General features: G+C 57.9%; 1 protein-coding gene across 2 annotated transcripts in view; it reads right to left on the bottom strand.

Moving 5' to 3' along the window:
* Positions 1-4,923: 4,923 nt before the first annotated feature.
* Positions 4,924-15,888, bottom strand: part of LOC133751826 (SEC14-like protein 4) — a 28,443-nt gene continuing 17,478 nt past the window's right edge. Inside the window, exons 2-12 of one of the 2 annotated variants that reach the window (XM_062181971.1) lie at positions 14,218-14,293; positions 9,683-9,726; positions 9,351-9,410; positions 9,034-9,222; positions 7,486-7,581; positions 7,098-7,158; positions 6,650-6,733; positions 6,038-6,144; positions 5,822-5,961; positions 5,561-5,730; positions 4,924-5,345 (exon numbers count right to left, since the gene is read on the bottom strand). In XM_062181971.1, coding sequence (XP_062037955.1) covers positions 5,227-5,345; positions 5,561-5,730; positions 5,822-5,961; positions 6,038-6,144; positions 6,650-6,733; positions 7,098-7,158; positions 7,486-7,581; positions 9,034-9,222; positions 9,351-9,410; positions 9,683-9,726; positions 14,218-14,293 — 1,146 coding nt within the window. In that variant the 3' untranslated portion in view covers positions 4,924-5,226. The remainder of the gene's footprint in view (positions 5,346-5,560; positions 5,731-5,821; positions 5,962-6,037; positions 6,145-6,649; positions 6,734-7,097; positions 7,159-7,485; positions 7,582-9,033; positions 9,223-9,350; positions 9,411-9,682; positions 9,727-14,217; positions 14,294-15,888) is intronic. The other variant, XM_062181972.1, reaches the window with a different exon arrangement.

Here is a 15,888-nt window from a genome sequence, read left to right on the forward strand (position 1 = left end):
ACCAGGGGGCACGGAGGGGGAGGGGCTGCCAGTGCAAACCCAAACCACATTTCAGGGCCTTAGCACGGGAGAGAGATTTCCCCGCGGACAGTTGTACATGAGTGGGCACCCTGTGGAAACAACATTGGTGGTCTGTATAAACATAAAACGTTAATTGTACCCAAGGGCTGGCGCTGTGGCACAGTGGGTTAAACCTGCCACCTGCCACTCTGGCATCCCCATATGGGCACCAGCTCGAGTCCTGCCTGCTCCATCTCCAGCTTGATGAACCTGGGCGACAGACAGAAGGTGGCCCAAGTGCTCGGGCCCTGCACCCCATGGGAGACCAGGAGAAGCACCTGGCTCCTGGCTTTGGATTGGCGCGGTATGCTGGCTGCAACACACAGGCTGCGGCAGCCACTGGAGGGTGAACCAACGGCAAAGGAAGACCTTTCTCTCTGTGTCTCTCTCACTGTCCACTCTGCCTGTCAAAAAAAAAAAAAAAATACCAAGTGGTGCAGGTGCTTTTGCATAGCAGGCTAAGCAGGGAAAGCATTAGAAGATGGCCCAAGTGCTTGCGCCCCTGCACCCACATGGGAGACCCAGAAGAAAATTCTGGCTTCGAATTTGGTCAGTTCCAGCTGTTGCAGCCATTTGGGGAGTAAACCAGTGGATGGAAGACCTTTCATTCTCTGCCTACCTTCTCTCTCTCTCTCTCTCTCTGTAACTCTACTTCTCAAATAAATAACTAAATTTTTTTTTTTTAAAAGATAAGGCCAGGCCGGCTCCCTGGCTCAATAGGCTAATCCTCCGCCTTCGGCGCCAGTACCCTGAGTTCTAGTCCCGGTTGGGGCGCCGGACTCTATCCCGGTTGCCCCTCTTCCAGGCCAGCTCTCTGCTGTGGCCCAGGAGTGCAGTGGAGGATGGCCCAGGAGCTTGGGCCCTGCACCCACATGGGAGACCAGAGGAAGGTGCCTGGCTCCTGGCTTCGGATCAGCGTGGTGCGCTGGCCGCAGCGCGCCAACCGCGGCGGGCATTGTGGGGTGAACCAACGGAAATGGTAGACCTTTCTCTCTGTCTCTCTCTCTCTCTCACTGTCCACTCTGCCTGTGAAAGAAAGAAAGAAAGAAAGAAAGAAAGAAAGAAAGAAAGAAAGAAAGAAAGAACGAAAGAAAGAAAGAAAGAAAGAAAGAAAGAAAGAGGTAAGGCCAGGCTCCATGGTCAGCTAAGAAAGGCACATCCCAGCAATGAGACAGCAACAGGTGGGAACGCCTACCAGACACGTCCTGACAAAGGGGCCGTGAGGGCGCACACACGGGGAGAAGCCCACACAGAGGGTTCATTTGCCCGTGGTGTCGCCAATAACAGACTCACCAGGAGCCGCTCAGGGGGAAGCTTTGCCTGTGAGAGGTTCAGGGACAACGGGAAGGTGGAGTCCCGAGGGCAGTTTGCCAAGGTGGTTTGGTTTTGTTTTCCAGTGTTACAGGGAAGGAGGAGAGACACATTTCCTACCCGCCGGTTCACCCTCCAAGTGGCTGCAACAGCCAGGGCTGGGCCAGCGGAAGCCAGGAGCCTGAAATTCAATCTGGTGTCCCACGCGGGTGGCATCCCCGGCTGCCTCCCAGGTGCGCCTTAGCAGGGAGTGGAACGGGAGGCAGGATGGCGGGGACTCGAAGCTGGGGGCATCCCAATGCTGTTGGCTGTGGACGACGTTGTCCTGGACCCGTGGACGCCAGTGGTTTGGGGACCACGGGAGCCTGCTCGCCCATGGTGGGCCCCTTTCCAAGCTCCTGCTCTCTCTTGGCCCCTCCTGGCCCGAGAGCTGAGAAGCAGGCCAGCCATGATGCTGTTGGTGAGGTATGCCACCCGCACCCCACAGGGCATGGCCCACTCACTCGTGGCCAATCCCGACCACCTCCCAGGTGCTCCCCAAATTCCTGCCCTCATTGCCCACAGGTGCCCTGCCGGCTGCCCTACTTCCAACCCCTGACCTGGGACTGTGGCCAGGCCTGCGGGAGGAGGCTCTGCTGGCTCCGCGCCCACGGTGTGGTAGCCCCGGCCCCTCCCTGCACACTTCACAGCAGGACCGATGTCACAGGACGTCCCTCCAAGACACAGGGCCTGGCTGGGTGACGCCGGGTGAGGGTGGAGGTGCCTGCCTGACACAGGTGCCCAGGGCGAGGTGGCCTCAGCCCTGGGCCTGCCTGGGGGGTGGAGACTGGGCTACAGGTGACTGGGGGGAGGCGTGCCTTTGGCTGCTCCCATCAACAGCAGGTGAAAGGTGGGGCCACACCCGCTCTACCCCCAGGAAGAAAGATGGCCTCAGAGCCTGAGAGAGGCAGAGGGCTTAGCAACAGGAGGCCTCACGGTCCGCCACAAACTCCACCCTGAGGACAGGTGTGGAGCCTGAGGCCACACTGGGGTTTCTGTCTTTCTTCTGCTGCAAAACCCAGGAGGCCCCTGGCTCTTCCCAAGCTCCAGAGCAGCAGCAGGTGGGAAATATTGGGGCTGTCGGACTCCTCTGGCTGCTCCTGCTACCCCAGGGCCTTTGCACATGCCGTACCTGCTGCACCTAACGCCCTTCCTTCACACACACACACACGCGCGCGCGCGCACACACACACACCCCGCCCCACGCTACCTAGTCAGCAACCCCTCATCGCTCTGGCCCGCAGTGAGACGTTCACACAGAGCCCCGCTCCTTGCTCTGGGCAGACATGGCTGCCTTCATTGCGGGGCCCAGGAAGGCGTGCGTCGTATTTGCGGTGCTCCATGTTGTGGGCGTGTCCCCAGGCTGCTCACGTGAACACTGAACTTCAGGACCCGGGAAGAGGCCCAAGCCAAGGTTTGAACCCTTGTCCAACTAACTGCACCCAAGGCTTGCACTACCTGTTGTCCCAGACAGAATGTTCTAGTAACAGTCTAAGCCGGAGCACTGGACTTTTTTTTTTTTTTTTTTTTTTTAAGATTTGTTTATTTGAAAGGCAGAATGACAGAGAGAGGGGAAAGATGGAGGGAGATCTCCTATCTGCCGGTTCACTCCCTAAATGACCACAGCCACCTGGGGCTGTGCCAGGAGCCAGGAGCTTCTCCTGGGTCTCCCACGTGGGTGGCAGGGGCCCAGCACGTGCCGCTGTCCCAGGCACACGAGCAGGGAGCTGGCTCAGACGCACGGCAGCAGGGACTTGACTGGCGGTCTGACACGGGACGCCAGCATACAAGCCTCAGCCTAACCTGCTGCAGCGCTGCGCCCGCCCCAGGATGTGGCTCCTGAGCTGCGCTCTAAGGCGGGAATGGAAGGAAGATGTTCTATGTGGAAGCGATGGCACGAGGAACCTCACAGAGGGGAGAGGGAGGAGAGATGCCGGGGCAGGGGCTCAGACGGGGGCGGTCAGGTCCCCAGGGAATTCCGGCAATGCTGGGGGTATTGGGTGATGCTCTCTCCGTAGTCGGGAGCCGTGGGAGGTTTTAGAGGGAGAGGTCAGTGGGATTCCACCGAGCCAGGAAGATGACCCTGGGCCCCATGTGAAGCAGGTCGCGGGGACACCGCTCCCAAGGGTCCCTGGTGGGCCTGAGGCAGGACGTCCAAGGCGCCAAAGTGAGCAGGACCCTGTGCTACACGGAGCCCTGGCTGCAAAGCCACTCCATGACCACTCGGGCCAGCTGCTGCTCCGAGCATGCTCTAAGGAGTTCAGCCTCACTGGTGAATTACAAATTCATTACACCTGTTTCTTTAGAGCACTTCCTATACCACTGATGATAGCACAAGCGGTGGTGGTCCTATACGATACCACCAGGGGGCAGTGTTGTAGCACGGTGGGTATGCGGCTGACTGCAATGCCTGCATCCTATATGGGGGCCGGTTCGAATCCCAGATGCTGCACTTCTGATCCAGCTGTTAATGCTAAGTCCTTGGGCCCCTGCTACCCACGTGGAGACCCAGAAGAAGCTCCAGGCTCCTGGCTCGGATTGGCTCAGCTCTGGCCGTTGAGGCCATTTGGGGAGTGAATCAGTGCATGGAAGATCTCTCTTCTCTCCCTTTCTGCTCCTGTCTCTGTCACTCTGCCTTTCAAATAGATAAATACATTTTAAAATCAGCAGCTTGCACGGAGACCCAGGGAGTCTGCCAGTTCACCCTCAGATCCTGTGACACCAGCAGGGGAAAAGCAGGTGCACCCAAGACGGAGACCAAAACTCTTTCTCGATGGCTTCTCTGTGAGCCTTGGCCGCTTGCTGGGTAGCTGGATTAATCTGGGCCGCTATTCTCCGTGTCCTGATGCATTGACCTCTGGGCTCTTGGTGACCATGGAGGGACCACGTCTTCCAGGTTAGCCAGTTCTTGGAGATGGTCACTCGCAGGCAGCATTGTCAGTGCAAACCAACTGATTATAAAGCCACAGTCCAACCACCTGCTTTATTAAATCTCACAGGGCCAGGGACCCAACAGGTAGGGCAGCCCGTGTGCTCCGATCTCCTGTGACTGTCACAACCCAAGCCTGCCACCTGCCTTGCCTGGCCCCGCCCACGACCCTGGCCCTGAGTTCTCCCACTCCCTCCACCCCAGGGTCCGGTACAGCCCTTCCTCTTGGGAACTGTGAGTATCAAACTCTCTCTTCAACACCAATCATTTCCTGACCTGCCGGCCTTATCACGTGTCAGGTGTTCCATCAACACACTGCACTTTAGTTTTTAAATGTTCATTTATTCATTTGAAAGGCAGAGAGGGAGAGCCAGACGGACAGAGGATTGTCCATCTGCTCGTCCACTCCCAGAGGCCCACAACAGCTGGGGCTGGGCCAGGCCCAAGCGGGGAGCCTGGAACTCCAGCAGGGTCTCCCATACAGGTGGCCGGGGGCCAAGCACTTGAGCCATCATGAGCCAGCTCCCTGGGTCACCCTGGCAGGGACCGCCATGGGACGCAGGTGTCTCAAGGAGTCCCTTAACTGCTGTGCCTCACGCTCGCCACGACGCCATATCCTGGAATAGTAACTCGCTTCTTGGTCTTGGTGCATAGGAAAAGGCCTGGGGTTTTTCACTGAGCTGGAGGTGGCTGGAGGTGACATGGGGACAGAGTGTGTTGCTTCTGTGTGGCAGGAGCAGGCCAGCTGTGCCAGACAGGCTGTGACGTGCTGTTGGAGGGAAGCCCAGGTTGCAGCTTGTCTGGCTTCCGTCCCAGTGGCCCAGGATTTGCTGTCTCAGTCCCCAGGGAGAGATGTGGCCCCTGGAGAGATGTGGAGGCCGCAGGGTTCACCTAGAATGTTCCTCCGTCTTCTCCAGGAGCGTTTGGTCTGGGAGCAGCACCTCCACGGTGTAGCTGACGTGTTTCGAGTGAACCAGGCTGAAGGTGTTGTCAAACCTCAGGACGTCTGGGGTACAGGACAGACATTCGGACAGGAGCCCCTCCCCCACCCCCGCCCTGGGCCCCTCCCTGCCTGGTGGGTGGTCAGGGTTTTGGAGCCACTGATTCAGCTCCAATTGTGCGTCCTGGAGGCAGTGGCCACCACCTGGCGGGTCCTGGCTGCACGTTGAGGAACCCTCCTCCCACCCCAAGTCCAGGTGGGGCTCCCCCGACAACACTCACACACGCCGGCCTCCGCACAGGTGAGGCTCCCGTCCTCGGGCACCAGGTGGGCATTGTAGCGCTGGCTGGGCAGCACCGCCGTCATCTCCCCTGCCCGCTGCCGCTCCCCCATCTTGGTCTTGAGGAAGACCCCGAAGCCGATGTCCCCGCCGTCCGATGCAAACTGCCACCTGCAGGTGACGGAGCCCCATTGACGCCCCCCTGCCTGGGGGGCAGCACCCCACCCCCACCCCCACCCCCACCCCGGGCAGGTGCGCCCACCTCAGCACACAGCCTGGGAAGAGGATCTCATTCTCCACCTGCTGGGAGGAGCCGCGGCCCACGGACACCGTGTGCTCGTACTGCAGCCTCACCTGCTGGCGCCTGTAGTAGCTCTTGGGCACCTCGCCCCCGTAGTTGATCTGTGGGTGGGGGCGGGTGAGCCATGGACCACGCTGTTTGCCCGCCAGCCCCTGCCCCGCGTTTGGGTCCCTGTACCTTGGTCAGGCACTTGGGGTTGCCGTCGGGGTCGGTCATGGTCCCCCCAAACACCGCGGGCAGCTGGTCGGGGCTGATGAACTTGTGCAGCTCCTGCTTCCAGTTGTCTGCATGGGGGGGGGTGACAGAGGGGTCTCCGAAGGGGCTCGGGAGGTGGGGGCCGACAGAGGGCGGGGCTGGCTGAGCCGGGAGCTGTCCTGGATCTGGTGCTGAGCTGGCCACGGTTCCAGCGCCCCGTTGTCTGGGGAACGGAAGCTGAGCGGCTCTGTGTCTGGTCCCTTCCTGCGCTGGCCGGTCCCTCTGCCCCCTCTCGCTGCTCCTCCAGACCCTGCCCATCCCTGATCCAGTTGTCTGTGTAGGGGACAGTGGGGGGGGGGGTCTCCGAGGTGGCTCAGAGGGCAGGGGTGGCTGATCCCAGGGAGGGGACCTGGACTGCGACTCCCAGGAGACCCAAAGAGCTTTCTGTGGTTCTCAGGCTGTGGTCTAGGAGCCAGGGGCCTTGCCCTTGTGTGCTGGAGCTGACGGGACCAGAGCACAGGGCATAAGCCAGGGAGAAACAGGGCCTCGCTGACCTCTGCTCGCCGGGCAGCGCCGGGAGGCCACGTCACTCACCTCCCAGGATCACCATCTTCCTGCGTGTGTCCTCACTCATGAACGACTTGACCAGGTTGAAGGCCACGGGGAACAGCCTGGGGGCTGAAACACAGGAGACCCCTTGGGGAGCTGGCCCAGAGGGGATGTGGGTGTGTGGAAGCCACTGCCAAGGGCGTGTGTGTGGCAGATCTGGATTCTGCCGTTCCCGGCTGTGTGGCTTTCAGCCCGGGACTCACCCTCTCTGTGTCCAGCCGTTGGCTGGAAAACAGACGGAAGCATGTGTGTGCAACACAGGGCCTTTAACAAATGGTTCTCTCGCCCTGAGCCCAGGTGTAAGGGGCTGGGCATGAGCTGGCTCCAGCCTCAGCCAACTTGGATCCCTGCTGAGAAGCCCTGAACTGGATGGCTGAGGCTGTCTGTCCCCCAGTCCTGCCTTCCCCAGGAGGTCTCCCAGCCGGGGGCTCACCTCGGATCACAATTAAGTTCTTCAGCGTCTCGGGGTAGTTAGCATCCAGGATGGCGAAGAACTGTGGAGTCAAATAAGGGTGCTGCTGGCCGTGCTCCGTGCCCTCCCGCCCGTTTCTGTGCCCACCCCGCGTGGCCCGTGCTGCTGTCCCGTGAGCGTGTTTGCTCCTCTGTTACCCTGGCCCCTCCTCCTCTTCCTCCTGGTATGGGCGTCCCCAGGCCAGTGTCGCTGCTGGCCCATGGGATGGATGGGGTGGGCATTCCAGCTCAGCCACAGACCAGAGAAGCTGGTGTGGGCGGTGGGGCACCCCCCTCCCCACACCCCCCGTTGGTCCGGGATGGCCCGGGAGCTGCCGATGTCGCAGCCACGGGTCAGCTGCCCGCCTCACCTGCTGGTACACCTCCACACCTGGCTTCCACAGGTGCTTCAGGCCGAACCCCTCCATGTCAAACACCATCAGCGCCGTCTCGATCTTTCTGCCCAGCTGCACGGGACAGAGCAGGGCTGGCGGTCAGGCGGCGGCTCCAGCCAGGAGACCCTGACCGCAGAGACCCCCTCCCCATTCCCCCTGCCACCCCACATTCTCTCACAGCCCAAAGTGTCTTCCAATCAGATGGACCCCATGTGAGGGCCGAGGAGACTCATCTGAGCCTTGCACACACTGTGTGTGCATTCGTGGGGCGCACACGTGTTCACTCCACATCATTGCCTTGAGTGGATGAACTACTTTACGCGTGAGGCATCTTTTAAAATTATATTGCTTGGGGTGGGCACTGTGGCCTAATAGGTAATGCTGCCGCCTGAAGGGTCGGCATCCCATATGGGCGCCGGTTCAAGTCCTGGCTGTTCTACTTCTGATCCAGTTCTCTGCTGTAGCCTGGGAAAGCAGTAGAAGATGCCACAAGTCCTCGGACCCCTGCATCCACATGAGGGACCTGGAAGAAGCTCCTGGCTCCTGACTTTGGATCTGCCCAGTTCCTGCTGTTGCAGCCATTTAGGGAGTGAAACAGGATGAAGACCTCTCTCTGTGTCTCCTTCCCTGTCTGTAACTCTGCCTCTAATGTAAATAAATAGATTTTAAAAATAAATAAATCTTAAAAAAAAAAGAGGTGGGGCCAGGAATGGGGGAGGTCCCTGGGGGCCCTGTCTTAGGAAGGAATTAAACATTTCTCAGGAGGTCCAGTTATGTGAGAGTGAGTCGTTATGAACCAGCGGGCCTGGCCTGGCTCTGGTTCCTGCTCTGTCTCGCGTGAGCTCCCACGGGGACATCATCCACCATGAGGCCAGCGCTGTGGCCTCGAGCCTCCCAGAACTCTGAGCTAAGTAAACCTCTTTTCTTTACAATGTGCCCAGGTGTTAATAAAATACTCAGGTATCTTGTGATAGTAACGGAAATCGGGTTAGCCTGGTATGTGGAGCTCTTCCTGGCCTAGCAGCCCCTGGCCCCATATTCTTAGGCAACTCCATAGTAGCGTCTAGGGTCTTGCAAGAAATGCACCCAGCTTCAAGGTTCTTTGCTCTCAGGGATGCCCAAAGTAACCGCTCACCTGCCAGGTTTGTGGTTACGTAATTGACGACAAGGGGACAGCTCTTCCCTAAGCAAAACTGACTGCCTTGCCCATTCCAGGGTTCCTGGGGGACCAGAGCTGGAACCTTCCCTATTGCCAATGTCAGTGTCCCAGAGAGAGGGACAAAGGGCATTGGTGACCCTCGACTCACACCCGCAGACCCTGCAATGCACCTGCTAGATGCCCATGGTGGGTGCTGAGGGCTAGGGCGGGCTAGGGTGGGGTGGGGCAGGAGGCAGAGGGCGGCCCTCGCTGGTCCTGGGGCCCCGTTTTAGACACTCAGATCAGCCACACAGCCCCACCCCACCCCTGCTCCCACCCCCAACCCCGGGCCAGGCTCCCACCCCCGCCCCGCCCCGGGCACAAACCTTCTGGCTCTGCCGCTCACACTCCCGCCGCAGGAGCTCACAGGCTTTGATGCGCTTGCGCACCAGCTCCTGCTTGGAGGCCGACAGGAGGAGGCCCTTGAAGTCCAGGGTGCCCATGATGTCAAACCACACGGGGCAGCCTTCGTAGTCATAGCCGCACAGGCCACCCGAGTCATACAGCTGGACCACCTGTGCTCGTGGGGGGTCGGGGGGTGGCTCAAAGCAGCGCCCCAGGCCGTGTCCCTGCCCCGTCCCAGGGGTGTGTGGCGGGGAGGACGTGAGCATCGGGGGCCTCGGGGATGCCACAGGGCCCTCACCTCCAAGGGCTGCCATGTGAGGATGTTGTCCAGGTCCTGTTGCTTCCGGAACTCCACGTGCTGTGAGACACGGTGCAGGCTGAAGACTCGGTGGCCTCTGGGGGCACCTGGGTCACCAGGCCAGGTCCCTCTGCCCACAGCCACCAAGATCGCTCCAGCGGCCCCGCCAGGTTCCATCACAGGGCCCAGGGTGGGGAGAGGAGGACGGATAGGAGAGAGAGCGAGTCTGGGGCAGAAAGGGCTCCACAGGACCCAGCGAGAGCCCCCACCCTTCGTGGCTCCTCCCCAGGGCCGGTGGGCAGGAGGCAGGACGCCAGGGAGCCGGGCCTCACCTTCTGGAGCATGTCCTGGGATTGCTGCAGGTCAAAGTTTCGGGCTGCAAGAACAAGAGGAGGCCAGGAAGGAGAGGCTGGAGGCCGGCTCTGGGGTGAGCTGTGCCCGGAGCTCACGAGACGGGAGCGAGGGGTCCCAGCCTCCTCCCACCACGCCAGGAACACGTGGGGGATCTAAAGATACTTTATGAAACCAAGGGTCGTGAGTCTCTAGAAAATTCTGGAGGGGCTTCCATTTTGGTTTTGGGGCCTTTTAAATCCCTTCTAGGAACCGGTGCTGTGGCGTAGTGGGCTAAGCCTCCACCTACAATGGCGGCATCCCATATGGGCGCTGGTTCAAGTCTTGGCTGCTCCTCTTCTGATCCAGCTCTCTGCTATGGCCTGGGAAAGCAGTAGAGGATGGCCCAAGTCCTTGGGCCCCTGCACCCACGTGGGAGACCTGGAAGAAGCTCCTGGCTTCAGCATGGTCCAATACTGGATGTTGCAGCCATTTGGGGAGTGAACCAGTGGATAGAAGACTTCTCTCTCATTCTCTCTCTCTCTCTCTCTCTCTCTCTCGCTCTCTGTAACTCTGCCTTTCAAATTAATAAAATAAGCATTATTTTTTAAAGAAAGCAATGCCATGGCTACTGGGTCACTGAGGAGTTTGCCATTCATGGAGCTGCAGTGGAGACGTGGTCAGAGCTCTCCAAAGGGAGGAGCCTGAGACGCTCTCCCTGACCACGGGCCACCTCCAGGAAGAACCACCAGCTCAGCCTTGATTATCTCCTGTGACGAGGAGCTCACGACCTCTGCAGGTGACCCACTGCCTCCCTCAGCAGCTTGGACGGAGCCCAAGGCCATCTCATAGTGATGCCAGCCCTGTTGTCAGAGGTCGCGTAAGTACACAGAGCCTCTTGTCACTGAGGGAGCTGTGCAAACATCTGAGGACAAGGCATCACGTTCACCGCCTGCTCTTGTCTCCAGTCTATAACACCATCTTCTAGGGACCAGCGTCATAGCACAGAGGGGTATGCCACCACGTGTGTGGAATGCCAGTTCAAGTCCTGGCTGCTCCACTTCCGGCCCAGCCCCCTGCTAATGTGCCTGGAAAAGCAGTGGGAAATGGCCCAAGTGCTTGCTCTCATGTGCAAAACCTGGATGTAGTTCATGGTTCCCAGCTTGGGCCTGGCCCAGCCCCAGCCATTGTAGCCATTTGGGGAGTGAACCAATGGATGGAAGATGAACCCAGGCACTCTGATATGCAACACGAACATCTCAACCAGTGTCTTAACCACTAGGTCAAACACCCAACTCCATTGAGAGATTTTAAGATTCTTAGGGCTGGCATTGTGGCGTAGTAGGGTAAACTTCTGCCTGCAGTGCCAACATCCCATATGGGCGCCGGTTCAAGTCCTGTCTGCTCCACTTCCAAACTAACCCCCTGCTAATGGCCTGGGAAAGCAGCAGAGGATGGCCCAAGTGCTTGGGCCCCTAAACCATGTAGGAGACCTGGAAGAAGCTCCTGGCTGCTGGCTTTGGACCCAACCAATTCTGGCTGTTGTGGCTATTTGGGGAGTGAACCAGAGGATGGAAGCTCGCTCTCTCTCTCTCTCTCTCTCTCTGTAACTCTGCCTTTAAATAAATAAATAGCCCCCCCAAAGAAAAGATTCTTTTTTTTCTGTACAATTCTTATGTGTTTAAATTAAATTTTTAGGTATTTTATGAGCTTTTCTATTTTGGGATGGTATCTGATTTTTCATTTCATTTCACAGTTAGGTATTATTGCATAGAGAAATACGATTGATTTTTGTGTCTGGCAATATTGCTGAATGTTCTCTCTCTTTTTAAGTTTATTCTAGAAGCTTTCACCCTCCCTTTTTGGGAAAATTTATTTATTTATTTTAAGGATTTACATATTTTATTTGAAAGGCAGAGTTACAGAGAGAGAAAGAGAGAGAGAGAGAGAGAGAGAGAGAGAGAGAGATATTTCCTCCACTGGTTCACTCCCCAGATGGCCACAGCAGATAAGGTTGGGCCAATCCAAAGCCAGGAGCCAGGAGCTTCAACCAGGGTCTCCCATGTGGGTGTCAGGGGCCCAAGCACTTGGACTGTTCTCTGCTGCTTTCCCAGGCACATTCGCAGGGTGCTGGAATGGAAGTGGAGCAGCCGGGACTCGAACCAGTGCTCATGTGGGATTCTGGTGTCACGGGTAGCAGTTTAATCTGCTGTACCACAGTGCCAGCCCTGTGATGGTGAACTATTCTTGCAAACCCAGGGTAAACTGTCCTCCTCGGAGGAAGCTCCTGGCTCCTGGTTTCAGCCTGGCCCAGCCCTGGCTGTTGCAGCCATTTGGGGAGTGAACAAGTTAATGGAAAATCTCTCTCTCTCTCTCTCTCTCTCTCTAGATCTCTAGATCTCTAGATCTCTAGATCTCTATAACTGCCTTTCAAGTAAATAGATAAATATTTTAAAAAGAACCTATAATCTTTTTTGGTTATGCTGTATATTTTAAGCCCTGGTTGGATTCTATTGTGCAATAATATCTTCAGACCCCTTTAGATGAGTAAGTAAAGTGGCCTAGAATTTTCTTTTCTTTTTTATTATTATCCTGATCTTGCTTTGGAATCAAACTTGGCTAAGCCTCATAAGTATCAAAATATGTATGTGTGTATAAGTTTCAGAACATCTGTAAGTTTCACATGCATTCTAAAAAACGTGGATCATTTCATAAAACGGCAATTAGCTGGTCTTGGAACCTGGGAGGAATCTGAAGGTCACACCTCTAGAGCGAGTTTTCTCGGGAGCTTTTTCTTTTTTCTTTTCCGTACCATTTCAATGTCTTGAACATTTCTTGGGGCCGGCGCTATGGCAAATCAGGTTAAGGCTCTGCCTGCGGTACCTGCATCCCAATGGGTGCCTGTCTGAATCCCTGCTGCTGGATCAAGCGGCTGCTCCGCTTCTGATCCTGCTCTGTGCTATGGCCTGGGAAGGACTAGGAGATGGCCCAAGTGCTTGGGTCCCTGCACGGACACAGGAGACCCGGAAGAAGCCCCTGGCTCCTGGCTTCGGATCGGCTCAGCTCCGGCCCTGGGGTCATCTGGGGAGTGAACCAGCGGATGGAAGACCTCTGTGTGCCTCTGCCTCTCTGTAGCTCTGCCTTTCAAATACATAAATCTTTTAAAAAATATTTAAAGGTCTGTATAGGTTTCTTCTTGCTGGATTTGGCCTTTTATTTTTTTCAAGGAATATACTGATTTCATTTAATTTTCAAATGCATTAAGTGTTCATAAGATTCTCTTATGGGTTTCTAAAAATGACCTCTGGGTTATCTATAGGGTATTTTTACTTCTAAAAACATTTTTAAACATTAATCTTAATTCTGTTCGAAAGGCAGAGAGACACAGAGAGATCTCCCTTCCACTGGTTCAACCCCCAAACATCCGCAACTCTAGGGCTGGGCGTAGGGAAGTCAGGGGCTGGGGGTCTGATCCAGGTCTCCCACAAGGGGGCAGGAACCCACGTCCCCGAGCCGTCACCTGCTGCCTCCCAGGGTGCGCGCTGGCAGGAAGCTGGAGTCCTACCTGAGGAGCCAGGGCTCGAAAAAGGGGCGCAGGAGTCCCAGGGGACCTTGCACCACCGAGCCAATGTCCACCCAGCAGGATATTTCTCTGTGGAGAACCAGGGTGTGGCTCCTCATCCTATAGACTACAGTGCTGATGAGATGCCAGGGTAGATTTCAGTAGCACCTACTACGTGCTGGGCTGTGGGTACCAGGGCAGGCAGGCACAGTCCCCGCCCTCTTGCACCTGGGATGCAGACAGAGCCACGTGGGGGAGGGGAGGCCTTCAGCAGGAGGCAGGGAAGCTCCTTGGTGTCAGGCCTGAGGGAGGAGCTTCCTTGAAGTCCACCCCGGGGGGTGGGGGGGGGTGTCCTGCGTGGCACAGCAGAGAAATCCTGCTGAGACCCCCGCCCCCACCTTGGAGTGCCTGGCTCCGGTCTCAGCTCCACTTCCGAATCTGGTTTGGTGCTGGTGCAGCCCCTGGGAGGCAGCAGCTGGGGGTACAAGTGGTTGGGTCCCTGCCACCCGTGCAGGGAACCTGGGCCCAGCCCAGCTGTTATGGGACTTGGGGAGCAAGCCAGTGGATGAAAGACCTCCCCCTGTCTGTCTGCCTGCCTGTCTGTCTGTCTGTCTCCCTGCAGGGACTTGAATGGGGCCCTCCCATATGGGTTGCAGGCCTCCCAAGCAGCAAATGTCCCAGCCCTTTTCCTCCAGCTCCTGGAAGTCTCTTCCTGTCTGACTCCAGGCCTGGCCAGGCCACGCCACACCTCCCTGGTGTGAACACTGAGCTCATATCCATGCTATGCCTCATCCCATTGTGCAGATGCACAAACTGAGGCTCGGCAGGAGGTTTCTGCCAGCACACAGGGGAGCGCCGATGCTGTCCCAAGCCTTGTTCTTTACTCCTCTGGGGCACTGTTCCCAACATTGTCCATCCCCTCCCCTGGTACCCGTCTTCCCCGCCTCCCTGCCTGCCTCCCCCCACCAGCCTCACCTCGAAGCCAGCGCAGGAGGAAGTCATCATCAGAGTTGGGCAGGGCGGGCAGCAGGTCCTGCAGATTCTCCCTGAACTACGGGGGGACACGGTGGTCAGAGGCCCCTCCCCCATCAGCTGCCAGACAGCCCTCCCTAGGGACCCTGCGGGGTCAGGGGTGCGCGGTTAGCAGCCGCTGCCCCATTGCTATTCCATCTGGGAGCGGGGGGCCCTCCAGCCCACCCTGAGAGGAAAAGGTGGGGCCTCCCCCACCTCTGGGACACTCTGCACCCCAAGACTCTCATTCTGCAAGACTGAGGGGACTTGGTTGCGACCCCTTGGTGAGTCTCGTGCAGGCCAGCCACGCTGCTTCAGGAATACTGTCCCCGTCCCGGTCCCCGTCCTGCTGCAGCGGGAGGGTCAGGTTCGGACGCAGGTTACCTAAACCTCTCCCAGCCCCAGTTTCCTCATCTGGGAAATGGGGAAATGATACACTCGTGCCCATCAAGCAGGCCTGGCTGTGAGCAGGTGCCCGATAAACGTGGGCACTGTTCAACACACGAGGACGGCCTGGAGCCCTGGACAGGGGGCCCTCGTGGGGAAAAGCAGGGGCAGAGAGGGTCCAGGAGGGGGGCGGGAGTCGCATCAGACCCTCTGCTGGGGACAAGCACAGAGGGCGGGCCGGGCACGGGGGCGCCTTCTCCTCTCGGCGGAGTCTGGGGACACCACTGGGATCCCGAGTCTGAGAGAGAGGAGACCCCACTTCTGGAGACACCGACGTCAAGGGCTGAGTCTGGAAGATTCCAACGTGGGACCAGAAACAGGTGGGGGCGGCCTGGGACGGCATCTCCGTGGTCTGAATCCCCGGAGGAGGCTTCAAATAAGCCTGCCTTCCCATGTTGTTTGCACAACTGAAAATGAACCATCAGTTGCAACATCTCCAGTGTTAATGAGTAACAGCAGCTTCTAGAACGATCTGGACAGGCACTGGGCTGGGCTCCCGAGGGGGCCAGAGGGGACACTGTCCCCCGAGACCCCGGAACTCAGCCCCTCCAGGCTCCTGGCTTCCATCGTTTGAGCCTGAGACAGGAGGGGCCGAGGTCACGCGTCTGCTTTACAGATCGGGAAACTGAGGCTGGGGCAAGGTCCTGGGGGGGAACCACTCTTTTTTCACTCTGGGGTGGGCACCCAGGGTTGTGCACCGGAGAGAAATGCCACCGAGCAGGTGCTCCGAGCCACCTGGAGATTCACCCTCGGGTGCGGCCTCGGGGAAAGCCACAGGCAGCAGTGTGGTGGGAGGTGTTCAGAACCAGACTGCAGGAGAATCTAGAAGGAGACCACTGTCCTGATCCCTGGGACCATGGGTACTTGCCCCCCACTTCTAATTCTTCTCTCCCCCCAAAAAAGATGTCACTGTCAACTCACCCCCAAAGGCCAGGTGTCCAGTCCACCGAAGGCTTCCCTGAAGGCATGAGCCTTGGGAAGTGGGGAGGGGAGGCTCACCAGGAGACCCCTCCCCTTCCCCAAGGACACCTCTCTGTCACTGAGACACCTCCTTGCCTGGGGGCCCCTGCTATCCCCTAGGGGCCCTCCCCCATCCTGGGACCACTGTGCTCCTCCAAGACCCTCCTCCTGACCTGGGAGACAACCCCCCCCTCCCCTGGGAATTCAATCAGGGTCCTCATTCCTTAG

The sequence above is a fragment of the Lepus europaeus genome, chromosome 23 (assembly GCF_033115175.1).
Source record: "Lepus europaeus isolate LE1 chromosome 23, mLepTim1.pri, whole genome shotgun sequence".
Lineage (NCBI taxonomy): Eukaryota > Metazoa > Chordata > Mammalia > Lagomorpha > Leporidae > Lepus > Lepus europaeus.